The 13475-nt window shown below is 44.5% G+C and overlaps 1 protein-coding gene across 2 annotated transcripts in view; it reads right to left on the reverse strand.

The window, feature by feature from the left end:
• Positions 1–274: 274 nt before the first annotated feature.
• Positions 275–13475, reverse strand: part of LOC116233219 (alpha-1,2-mannosyltransferase ALG9) — a 30186-nt gene continuing 16985 nt past the window's right edge. For both annotated transcript variants that reach the window (XM_090123372.1, XM_031599991.2), the window contains 5 exons: positions 10328–10457; positions 9471–9618; positions 9020–9149; positions 4155–4285; positions 275–522 (listed from right to left, as the gene is read on the reverse strand). In XM_090123372.1, the coding sequence (XP_089979498.1) occupies positions 399–522; positions 4155–4285; positions 9020–9149; positions 9471–9618; positions 10328–10457 (663 nt within the window). In that variant the 3' untranslated portion in view covers positions 275–398. The remainder of the gene's footprint in view (positions 523–4154; positions 4286–9019; positions 9150–9470; positions 9619–10327; positions 10458–13475) is intronic.

Genomic DNA, 13475 nt, shown 5'->3' on the forward strand with positions numbered 1-13475 from the left:
CCATTTAAACAGATAAAGATCAAAGAAATGGGGAGTAAAGCTGGATTTTTCACATGCCAGACTACAACCTGGAACAGAACCTGATATTGTAACTTCTTTTTATTTTCCATTTTTGTCTTTCCTGGTAGAATAAGTAGGGAGCAGCAGAGATAATATGTTTGTAGGAGGTGCTAGATGTCCCAGCTGGTTCTAAACCAATAGGTTCTACGCAGGCAGAGCAGATACCTGGCTCTGAGAACTGAAAGCAGATGATATATCCTTACAGCAGGAAGCTTGCAGAGTATGCATGGAAATCTTTATTAGTGGATCTTACAAGCACAATCTTTCAGAAAGGAAACAGAAGAAGGCTTAGACAGCTGTCCCAGTTTGTCAGTTGGTTTTGTTACCCAGGCATGTTGCTAGCCTCCCATTTTTCTCTTGGTTTGCTTTGATCTTCGGGATTTCAGAATAGTATAGTTTGCATACTGTGTGTACCTTTCTGAGAGGACAGGGACGTAGAACGCACGCAGCAGCTTTGAAGACCTGAAACCAGAAAGGAAAAGATAAATCATTCTTAAAGCATTCATTAGCTAATATGTTCAAAGCAACACAAAAGAAGGTTTACAAAAGATCTTGCTGGTGAGTCAGTGATGCAAGGAATGCCATCGGAACAAGCATACAAAGCCCAGTCCCTTTTTCTTCTAGTCCGTGGGACCAAAGCTGGTTTGTGCCAGCATCACCAACTTGAGGGCATCAGCTTGCCTGCTAGCCATTCCAGTGGGTTGTTAGAGTTAGGTATTTATCAAAAGAAGGGTATTTATCAAAAGCAGCTTAGCTCCAGGATATCAGGGTCCAAAGAGCAGACAGTACAGCCCTGTGGGCCTTCAGAATCATACAGCTGCCTCCCACTCATCAGGGCACATCCTGAAGGCAAAAGATAGCAAGGCTGTGTTTAACTCCTGGCATTGTCTCTTCTCTCTCAATCTTTCTGATCATTTATTCTTCCACAAGTGCCTGAAGGGCAGACAAACTTTGATGAGCAAAACTCCAAAATTCCTGTGCTCTTCTCATAAAATCATAGAATCAGAAGGTTGGAAAGGACCTACAAGATCTAGTCCAACCATCTTCCCATCACCACTGCTACCACAAGCACTAAACCAGATCTCGTAGCTCCTCGTCCAGACGCCTCTTGAGCACTGCCAGGGACGGCGACTCCACCACCTCCCTGGGCAGCCATTCCAGCGCCCAGGGAGAGAAAAAGTTTTCCCTTATGTCTAATTTAAACCTCCTCTGGTACAACCTGCGGCCATTTCCTCAGGTCCTGTTTGTTACCTGGGAGAAGAGGCCAAACTCCTCCTCATCACAACCTCCCCTCAGGTAGTTAAGAGTGCAGTGAGGTCTCCCCTGAGCCTCCTCTTCTCCAGACTAAACAATCCCAGCTCCCTCAGCCGCTCCTCATAAGGCCTGTGCTCCAGACCCCTCACTAGTTTCGTTGCCCTTCTCTGGACACGTTCCAAGGCCCCATTGGCTTTTTTGTAGTGAGGGGCCTGAAACTGAAACATAAAAATATGAATCCCTGAAAATGGCATGGCAAATGATATCACACAACACTGGTAAGCTCACTCTTTGTGCTTGCTAAGCAACAACTTTCTCAGTAAAACAAAGACTCCAGCATGGACAAAGGCAAGGTAGTGTTCTCTGCAGCTGGTAACAAAGGAGCAGAGTCCTGGAGGCCTTGCTTCTAGTAAGAAGTTCACAGTTGATGATGCTTCTGCAGCTCAAGAAGCCATGAAACAATTCCCAAGTCAGACAAATCTTTACCTCTTGCCATCTCACTTCATCAGATAGACAGCACAGGAAGGGGTGAAGATGACAGATGACATCTATATGAAAATGACAGTTAACATATATAATGTTCTATTTGCATTTGCTTCTAAATTTGGCCCCAGGAGATCATGAGTGTGTAGCCTTAATCAGCACACTGCTCATAAGCAACGTGTTGGTAGCAAGATGAAGTCCACAGTCACTCCAAGCTACATGGAACACTGCTGCAGAAAGGCTGGCTCCAGGTCAGAGCCAGGCAACAGGCAAATTCTGCTCAGGTCTTGGAGTGCCTCAAAGATGGCAGGGTCGGGTTATTTGTTTCTAGAGAAACAACAGCTGCATCACCCAGAGCAGTTTCCAGTTGGGACAGAGGTGCACTGCAGACAATAGGCCCAGCAGAACTGGAACCACAGTGCTACTTAGTGCTGAGCAGATTTCTGCAAATTACCTGTTAGCCTCAACAGCCCTGTTCTACTAACACCAGTGGAAGCAAGGATAAAGTGAAGATGTTCATGTCACTACTCCCAGATGCAAAGACTGACATGGAGTGGAAGCAGTTGGAAACACAGGAGGGTGGGGGGGTTCTTCCTAACTGCGTCTCGCAACCTGAACTTCTCACTCCAGACAGTTTAAAATGAAGCTTGACAAGGAAGAAGTGAAGGAAATGCCAGAAAGAACAGGCAGTAAGAAGCCACACAAGTCAGACCTCACACCTTCAGGACATGGGCGTGCAACAGAAGCTCATGACCAAAGCTCTCTGAGAATCTCTATGCCCCAGATGAGTGACCTAGCTACTTGTAACATAAAAGCATGGAAACCATTTCATGATATAAGGGGAATGAGAAGGTCATCTATCAAACCATCTAGCATAATGTGACTGAATCATTAATCTTACACTAAGAATATGTATTTTTTTTTGTGATGGAAAATCTATGCGTGAAAGCACAAGTGTTTGGAGTGAGCAGGCAGCTCAGCCTAAAGAGCTGGAAAATGGGCTCCTCTGCAGGGAGCTGTCAGCTATTCCCCCTCTCCTATGGCAGGACTGGAGTGCTCAGCCAATATAGAATTAAATGGACCTGGACAAAGCAGTTTCCTGAGGAGCGTAATTGCAGCTTGGAGTGCTCTCTAATTCAGTTAACAGCATCATTTATCAGAGCCAGCTGAGATTTACACTTGCTGACATCAACGTGAGACAGTGAGTTCCAGAAGCCTCCAGTTCAGCAGGAGCACATTTATTTTCAGAGAACAAGATCTGCAGGGATTTGTATTTTATTTCTAAATGTTTCTTGCTCTGCAGCCACTGAGCTGCAGACCTGAAATCTCCACTGGCTGCTTCCCTCACAGCTCAGTTTGAAGTAACACTCTTCTATTCCCTCCTCCCTTTCATCAAAAAAAGCTGCATTTTCACAGTGCTTTTACACTTACTTCCTAGATAGCAAGGGGCACTTCCCACTCACTGCAGGGAAGCAGGTGCCAGCTTTAAGAATTGTATCATTCCACTAAGCTGGCAGGGGGAGGTACACATTCAGAGACACACACAGCCTGGTTCATTGCATGAAGCTCCTGATGCGTTTCCACTGACCCTTCCCTCAAACCTTCACGTCACACTTGGGGAAGACCTCTCCCCACAGACCCACTGGCTCTGGGATCCTTCCAGCTCATCAATTTCCAACACCTAGTGTGCTTTCTGCCCTTTCATCTCATTGCTTCCTCAGTCAGAATGCTCTGCAGTTTGAGCATCTAAGACTCCTTGCAACAAGCTGCTGCCCCACAGTGAGATTCTACTTTTGCTACAAGAACCCAAACTGTTACTCAAATCAAAATGATCGTACAAGTTTCTGCTGCTTTGCTTAAAAATAAGTTACTATCAAGAAACACTCAGCATTTCCCCCAGAAGTGCCAAGCTGAACGCTCCCTCTACTTGTGGATTCAGCCACAATCCTGAGCAGTCAGCCAGACATTTATGCTTGGCAGTGTGCTGGTGTTTGGCTGTAAATAGGGCAATGCTGGGAAAAGATGATGTACACCTTACTTTTTTAGAAAGGAAAAGAAGAAACATTACACCAGCAAGAAGCACAAAGGAAGGACTCCTTTTAAAAATAATCCTTATTCCCCCCCTCTTCCTGGCTTGCTTCACCCTCTAAAGCAACCTAGGTAATTAACACTGCACATACAAGTTTGACAAAGGTTCTGCTGTAGCCAGCAAGCTGCCTTCACAGGAAACTGGATTTCAAGCTGGCATTTGCCAGTGTATCTTTCTTTCCTGTATACAGCTGTTGTAAGCAGATTATTGCACAAAATCAGTTCACAGATCTGTCAGTCTCTCACTAATTTCAAACAATAAAACATACCTGGAAGCATCTAGGAATGGCTTGTAGGCAATGGTTACCCACTCCTCTTTGTTGGAGGAGTATCTTGGCTCTCTTGGGGTTTCAGCTGCTGTTTCCAAGTCCACTAGATAGTGGCATTTGGAAATGTTGATCTGTAAAAAGAAAGACTCTTGCTGTTTATTTCCTGTAGGCTCCTGATTGCATGCATTCATACAGGAATTGTTATTCATACAAGCTGTTACACACTTGTAAGAAAGAGTTTAAATTTCTAGCAACATGAGAAATACTTTACTGTAAAAGATACTTAGTGTCTTCAAGTAAAACTTTTATTGAGGAATAAAAGCTCTCACTACTGCTACCACAGGAGGAGAAGCCTGGGCTTCTCTTTATTATCTTTATTGCTGGAAAGGTTTCCTGGTGTCTAAACTGAATATTTAATTTTTTTGTCTCAGTTTTTACTCATTCCTACTTGTTTTACACCACAAACAAGGAAAACAAACCCAATAAATGATTACACAAACTCCATAACTCTGCAAGTCCCACGGTACTGACCAAGTCATGGAAAGCAAGCAATCGCAGAACTGCAAGCATGTTATCTAGTGCAAATCATGCTGGGTTTGTGCAGGAATAGCCTGGTCTGTAGCACTGGTGACCCTCACCATCTCTCTTGCAGTAGGTGGACATCACATTGCACCTCTCAGACCACATGCACTTGCTATCAGCACAGTCATGCTTTTGTCAGCTGCCTTTGACGCAATTAACTGCTTTAGCCAGACCAAAATGTTTGGGAACACTTGGTTAAATTATGAAAATGTATTCAAGGTAGCAATGTCATAAGTGATTTATGTGTGTGTGATCTCCCCATTAAGTGAGCTGTGGGCAGTGTCCTCAGTGTCCTCGCATTGTGCAATCTGTTTTCTTCCAGTGGGGGAAGAGTGCTCTTGGGTATGAGCAGGGAATATTGTTTATTCATACACAGCACTGTCCTTTTTAGGCAACAGCTCCCTCCTCCTGCCCCTGTTTTCCTCATTCCTTCCAGGTTCCCCTGCAGAAATACACGAAGCTGCTGAGACAAATATCAACTATCAGATATAGAGATTTGAGCTCCTATCAGGACAAACTCCCTTTTAACAATAAGCATGAGATGTAGGATAAGTTTTGTACAAGGCAGCTCAACACAAGGCTGCACTGTACAGAAACTACTGCAATAAGCACAAAAGATCTAGAGAATAAGACAGGTACATACGAGTAAAGGCTCATATTCTCCTCTTGAACATCTAACTGTGTCTAAGTGACACCGTAAATCATTTTCAAAAAGAACTCTAGAGCCTGAGGCCATGTTTACATTGCATCAGGGTGGCTGTGCCATTGCAGTGCACCACTGAATGGAACCTCTCACAGGTACAGCAGCAAGGCTGAGCTTCTGGTGGCATCATGACTTAGCCACTGGAGCAAAGCAACTCCTAGCACTTATTGCCTCTGTACCTGCAGATTGTGCTGGCACTAGGTTTTGCAAACCATGAGTCACTCATTCTCACATTTGGCACACAGACTGATCTTTCCGGCAAAAGTTCACAGTAGTGACCTCAGAGGCAGTCATGCACCCCCCAAATCTGCCCATCCTGGAAGTCCCATCTTTAGTGTTTCCTTCTGTCAGCTGAGAATGCCCAGAACTCCTGGATGCTTGTTCTGGTTTTCCTGGCCTGTTATCCCCATCCTTGCAATATGTCAGTGCTCTCATATAACAAAGGGTCTAACAGTTCCCATTCTGCCACTGTATGTCACTGAGCATTGTACATTAAAGCGTTGTGGTGTTTTGAAATTTCTGAAAAAAAGCCACCAGTGGAATATAGAACAACCTGGTAACCATAGGCTGCATCCTCCACTGATCAGGATATTTTGATCTGGGAAACATCACAGAACTAGAATACATACATTTAGATACAGAAAATGACCCAATCAGAATCTTTACTCAGGTTAAGTGGAACAGAAGATAGTTTATAATTCCTAGTCAGTAAACAATAATGAGGCTGCACACTAACAGCCTCATTAGCCACCTTGATGTTTCATCCTTGTGAAATGCAAAGGAGAGAAGAAAGACTGATTTTCTGACTGCCCAAAATATAACTAGATTTTTTTTGCCACCAGATGGCTCTATGGCATCACAACTGAACAGTAAATGAAAACGACACCATGGGAAACTCAGCTAATGAGAATGTTGAATCCATTTCTTGCACTGCATCAGAAGAACATTCCAGGCCCTGGGAGAGAACACCCAAACCACTAACCAATGTGGTTATATATTTCATCTAAGTTACATAGAATCTCTTGGAGAAACAAAAGTAACTGCTTTGAGCACTAAGGCAGATCTCACTTCTTTAACTCCAAATGCTGCACCTCCAATGTTTATGAATTATCTGCCACATAGAGAGACTTCCACTTCTACCATTTCATGTAGAACACAGTGTTCTCTTACAAGTCACACTGAAGCAATAACAACATTCATCCTGGTCAGAGGACCAGCACAACTACGCATTTATTTGAGGATTTACACAAGATTTTAGTGGTGTACAGATCCTGAAGTGTTTCTCTGCAGAAAATCAGTCTCAGTGAACTGAATGAGAAACAAACTTCTAATTACATCCTACTTCGTTCAGTTCTTCTTTCTTTTTTCTCCTCCCAGTCTTTTTATTTGATGGAACTAAATGACGGAGAGCTAGGTTAGGTTATGTTCCAAACAACAGGGGAGAAGACTGAAGATTTTACTCTTCAATTTTCAAGCAGAGCAGTAATAGATGCTCACAGATGAAACACTGAAATCAGTCTCACTCCTGCAGACATTAATTGGTTTTAAGCCACCCATTACTCAGACCATTCTTCTGAACTGTTGTGGTTTTTTGTTTTCCTCCCAGCAGACACATGCTATCTAGATATATTTGTTAGGATGGTCCTTTGCCATCAAGTTCCTATTGACTTTTTTGTTTTGTTTTTAAATCTGGGTATGCCTACAGTCCTTGAGGAAAAATCCTGCTTCTCCTGGTATTAACAGCTCAGAAGCAAAAGTTTTAAAACCCTGTTTAAAATTCACATGAAGTAGCTAATTTCTAAACATGTTCCAGGCCCTTTTGCTTTCTTGAGAAATAGTAAAGGATGATATTATGAAACAACCATGAAACAAAAGCATCTCTCATTCCATTGGTAACAGGGTATGTGCCAGCCAGCTGTCTACACTATAAATATGTCACAGTTGAAGATTTCCTAAATTAAATACAGCAGAGCAGAGAACTTTTCTCAGGTGGGAATTTGCTTCCTTTCATTTCCAGTACCTATCTAACAAATCCCAAAATAAAAGAGCTGTCACTCAGCAGATTTCTACCCACATGTGTAGAAATCCTGTGTTACAGTGCTGCCTTCCATTCACTCCTCTGAAGGTATCACAAGTGCTCATGAAATGTTTAACTGGCCAGAGTAATGAACCACATAAGGAAGTGCATGTCCACTGTCCTCAACAAGGATACACTGCTCATGTAAAGGAGAGACCTGATCCATTACAGGAGTGCTCCTAATGTACTGACAGAATATCACAGAATCACAGAACAGCCTGGGTTGAAAAGGTCCACAGTGCTCATCCAGTTCCAACCCCCTGCTATGTGCAGGTCGCCAACCAGCAGCCCAGGCTGCCCAGAGCCACATCCAGCCTGGCCTTGGATGCCTGCAGGGATGGGGCATCCACAGCCTCCTTGGGCAACCTGTTCCAGTGCCTCACCACCCTCTGTGTGAAAAACTTCCTCCTAATATCCAATCTAAACCTCCCCTGTCTCATTTTAAAACCATTCCCTCTTGTCCTATCACTATCCACCCTCATAAAGAGCCACTCCCCCTCCTGTTTATACACTCCCTACAAATATTGGAAGGCCACAAAGAGGTCTCTCCGGAGCCTTCTCTTCTCCAAGCTAAACAAGCCCAGTTCCCTCAACCTTTCCTCACAGGAGAGGTGCTCCAGCCCTCTGATCATCTTAGTGGCCCTCCTGTGGACCTGTTCAAAGAGTTCCACATCTTTCTTGTGCTGGGGGCCCCAGGCCCAGATGCAGTACTGCACATGGGGTCTCACAAGATTTGAGTAGAGGGGGGCAATCACCTCCCTCTCCAAATATCAAATCCATCCTCTGAGGTACTGAGAGGGGATGAAGAAAAGGTATATAGGAGCATTCCTCCTCATTCACTCTCGAGGAAAGCAAAGAAAAGATGACTAAATATCTGTATCACAAAGAATATTCGGTGCACTTCCAAGATTTAATCTGCCAAATAATTTTAAAGAAATTAGCAAACAAAAATTTAAAAATATTTTTAAGCATGAACTATTTTTGTTTGGGCAATACAAAAACAAGGCAGTAATAGCAGTGTACATTAACAGCTTCCCACAGAAATCACTGACACAATTGTTTCACTGATTCCCAAATTAAAATCCTCTTCCTCTGTTGCAAATATGCCAAATATATTCATATTTTAAAAGAAAGTACAAAAGAAAATTCCCATCTCTGTTCAGTGACAAATATCTTCTGTCGGGAATTTCAAACTACATCACTTCACTTTCCTGTGATCACAGTAACATTGTAGCAAACTCAAAACTGCAATAACTAGGAATTACCTTTTCCTTTTTAATTTTTTCCAACCTCTTTAAATGGAAAATAAGAAGATGAAGTCCAAACAGAAACCAGACTCACATCAGTCAGGAAATATCCAAGTCCTGCAGAGAGCCCATTTTTGGTTTCTAACTGTACTGTCCATAGAATACAAAATGGGGAAACCCAACCACATTCTAGGCACTGCATTAATATGAATGGCACAGTAAGGTGAGGAACGTAAAACAAGAATGTAATCCTCACATATCGAGATGGCTCTTCCTTGTTTTGGTCGTTCATGTCTGTGGGAATGATCCGCGTGGCCACTGGTCCCTTGGCAAATGGTTTGGGTAACTGGCCCCTGAATTCTGACAGGATGAACTGGAGCTGCCAACTGCAGAGAACAGTGTCAGAAATCCCAGCAGAAAACTACAGGAGGCAGTCACATTTTGTACAGAATCAAACAGAAGCATAACAAAGGGAATTTCATTCCCAAGGACAGACAGCTCTTCTAGATGAGCAATCACACTACAAAACTGTCACTAAGTTGTGACCAGCAGCCTGTTGACACCAAACTTCTAAATCCTTTGTTTTGGACATGCTGTCGTCAACAGAGATACAAGATTTTGAAGGTTACTCCCAGAATATTTCTTGTGTGAAATGACCCTCCTTATGGACCAGCACCAAATCATAACTTTCACGTTACACAACTCACTTGTCTGGCAGAAGAAAGCTACTTGGGAATCTGTGCCATTCCTTCCCCACACAGACGTTAACTGGCCTCCCTTCCGGCACAGTGTGAATACTTGGGTCTGTAGCAATCCTGTGAAATTCTGGGTACAGGTCCAGAGGCCCATGGTAGCCTATGGGAGGCAGAACTTTGTAAATACAGCTAAAGAAATAGACAATATCTGCATGACTTCTTTTAAAACACTACAAGTAAACATTCAGTTATATTTTTAAACTGGTTACTTACTGAATTAATAATTTGTCTGTACTAAGAAGTAACTGGAATCCAATGTTCCCTATCCCATAAGGGGTGCTTGTTCTATAAAAGTTTCTTCACATTCTCCTGTTCTGACAGTCAGTGGCCAGCAAAAAGTATTGATGCTGCCTAACTTCAATGAGGTGGAAACATACTACACAGCTGTGATTCAGGAAAGCACTTGGGTATGATCTTTAATGCATCTCCATTAAGGACAAATGAACTTAATGACAAGTTTTTCATTGGAAACTGTTATTTCAAGTCAGATTGTATGTCTGCAAGTTTCAAGTCCCTATTAAATACCAGTCTGGGTGCACACTGTACATCATTATAGTTGTACGGGCTGAAGGTGAAGGTCAGAAAATTTTTAACTGATACAATTCTAGTGACATACATAATACACACCATGTGTGTGTATGTACAGACATGAATGAGGACACCATTCCTCTCCCTGGAATATGATCCAAGCTTTCAGATTTCCTTATCCTTACTGTGCTCGCCTAGTTAGACCAGCATGACTTTGGCTGGCCTTGTGACTTGCCAACACCAATACCCAGGAAAGCCCAGAACAGTGGTAAAATACTAACCTCTGAATAAGGCAACAGAGCGTGACAGTGACAAAAGGCCAAAGAGAAAGACAGTGCTCAGTGCCAACCAGTTGGAGGAGACCGTGTAGTGCTCCAGGCGATAGCGCTGGAATATGAAGTGGTAACACTTCTGAGGAAAGAAAAAAGAGCATATAAACATTTCAGAGTTTGAGCAATTTTATCATAACGGTTTTTCAAATGGACCTTTACGCACTGCCTACATCTTCCACCAGGTCTTTGGTCTGTGTCAACATTTTTCATTCTAACACATAAGAAATACACAGAAACTTACATGGTTCAGTCAAGTTTCTTAACTATGAATCTAGGGTATTTATAAATTTTTCAGCTGTTCCCCCTAGGATGGCCTCTAGTCAAGCTGTAAAGCATCCTCTAATGGACTTCTAGATTGGTTGTTCCCAAGTGAATCACCAGCAAGTGACCCTTCCAGAGACTTCCTGCAGAACTTGCTTGCACTGACCAACCCTGATGACAAAAGGATGTCAAACAGTACATTAAAGTATTCATTCTAGAAATACACACTAGGGATTTCTAAAACTGTATTTTGCAAACATCCTAAACCGCTGTCATCTGCTGAACATTCCAACAAACACAAGGTAATTTTCAGAGACAAAACTGCTGACATTACAGAGCTTGATCCTGCAACAAATGCAAAGACAAAATGCATCTGGGGAGTTCCAGCCTAGCAGTGCAAAGCAGCAGTAAGTAAGGAGAGATCAAGAGCCAGAAGAGCAACCAGCTGCGGTGGTGAGGGAAGCTCAGGGCAAGAGCAGAAACAGAACTAGGCAGAACAGCTGCAGTAGGCTCTAACAGGGATGAAGAGTTGGAAGCGATTGTGAGTCAGGCTAATTATGACCTTGTTGCTATTACTGAAACATGGTGGGACCACTCCCATGACTGGAGTGCTGTGATGGATGGTTACAAGCTCTTCAAAAGGAATAGACGAGGAAAGACAGGTGGTGGTGTGGCCCTTTATATCAAAGACTGTTTTGATGTTGAAGAGCTTGGGGTTAGTAATGACAGAGTTGAGTGTCTATGGGTAAGGATCAGGGGGAAGGCCTGTAGTGGCGACATCTTGGTAGGGGTCTGCTACAGACCGCCTAACCAGGATGAAGAGCTGGACGAAGCATTCTATGAGCAGCTCGCGGAAGTCAAGCGATCGCCAGCATTTGATCTCATGGGAGACTTCAACTTCCCTGATATAAGTTGGAAGTATAATACAGCACAGAGGAAGCAGTCCAGGAGGTTTCTAGACTGTGTGGAAGATAGCTTCCTTATGCAACTGGTAGGAGAGCCTACCAGGGGTGGTGCCCTGCTAGACCTGGTCTTCACTAACAGAGAAGGACTGGCGGGAGAAGTGAAGGTTGGGGACCGTCTTGGGCAGAGCGACCATGGAATTGTAGAATTCTCTATTCTTGGGGGTGTCAAAAGAGCGACCAGCAAAACTACTTTCTGAACTTTCAGAGGGCGGACTTCGATCTGTTCAGGGCGCTTGCAGCACGGGTCCCTTGGGAGTCACTTCTGAAGGGTAAAGGGGTCCAGGAAGCCTGGACGCTCCTCAAGACGGAAATCTTAAAGGCGCAAGAACAGGCTGTCCTGAGTGCTGTAAGGCGAGCTGCAGGAGTAGAGGACCGGTGTGGATGAGCCAAGAACTACTGTTGAGACTCAGGGAGAAAAAGAGAGTCTACATCCTCTGGAAGAAGGGACAGGCTAGTTGGGGAGATTACAAGGAAGTAGCCAAGGTATGCAGGGAGGAAGGTAGGAGAGCAAAAGCCCAACTTGAACTCAGATTGGCCACTGCAGTAAAAGACAATAAAAAATCCTTTTATAAATATATCAATGGCAAAAGAGGAACCAAGAATAATTCTCATCCTTTACTTGATGCAGCAGGGAATGCGGCCACTGAGGACAAAGAGAAGGCTGAGGTCCCCAATGCCTTCTTTACATCTGCCTTTAATAGCCAGACCAGTTATCCTCTGGGCATTTTATGCCCTGATCTGGAAGTCTGGGATGCTACTCAGAAAACACCCCCAGCAATTCAAGTGGAGACAGTCAGAGAGCTCCTCTTCCATCTGGACTGTCACAAGTCCATGGGACCGGATGGCTGCACCCTCGGGTGCTGAGGGAGCTGGTGGGGGTGACTGCTGAGCCGCTCTCGGCCATTTATCAGCACTCCTGGTTAACTGGAGAGGTCCCAGAGGATTGGAGGCTTGCTGATGTGACTCCCATCTTCAAGAAGGGCCGTAAGGAGGATCCGGGGAACTATTGGCCTGTCAGCCTGACCTCAGTACCAGGGAAAGTAATGGAGCAAATCATCTTGGGTGAGATTGCACGGCACATGCGTGGTGTCCAGGGGATCAGGCCCAGCCAGCACAGGTTCATGAAAGGCAGGTCGTGCTTGACCAACCTCATCTCCTTCTACGACTGGTAGATGAGGGAAAGGCTGTTGATGCAGTCTACCTAGTCTTCAGAAAAGCCTTTGACATGGTCTCTCACAGGCTTCTTCTGGGGAAACTGGCTGCCCGTGGCCTGGACAGTGTGTACCTGTCCACTCTCCTTTGGGTACACTTTGGGTACACACTCCTTTGGGTAAAAAACTGGCTAGAGGGCCATGCCAACGGGTGGTGGTCAATGGAGTGAAGTCCAGCTGGCAACCTGTTTCAAGTGGTGTCCCCAGGGGTCGGTGCTGGGGCTCATCTTGTTTAATATCTTCATTGATGACCTAGACGAGGGGATTGAGTGTACCCTCAGTAAGTTTGTAGATGACACCAAGTTGGGAGGTGGTGTGGATCTGCCTGAGGGTAGGGAGACCCTTCAGAGGGACTTAGATAAGCTGGATCGCTGGGCTGAGGTGAATGGAATGAGGTTCAACAAGGCCAAGTGCTGGGTCCTGCACTTTGGCACAACAACCCCATGCAGCGCTATAGGCTTGGGGACGAGTGGCTGGATGACTGTGAAGAAGAAAGGGACCTGGGGGTGTTGGTTGATGCTCAGCTGACCATGAGCCGACAGTGTGCCCAGGTGGCCAAGAAGGCCAGCATTAGAAATAGTGTGGCCAGCAGGAGCAGGGAGGTGATCATCCCCTGTACTCAGCTCTTGTGAGGCCGCACCTCGAGTGCTGTGTTCAGTT

Source organism: Phasianus colchicus, chromosome 23, assembly GCF_987193195.1.
Source record: "Phasianus colchicus chromosome 23, bPhaCol1.hap1.1, whole genome shotgun sequence".
Taxonomy (NCBI): domain Eukaryota; kingdom Metazoa; phylum Chordata; class Aves; order Galliformes; family Phasianidae; genus Phasianus; species Phasianus colchicus.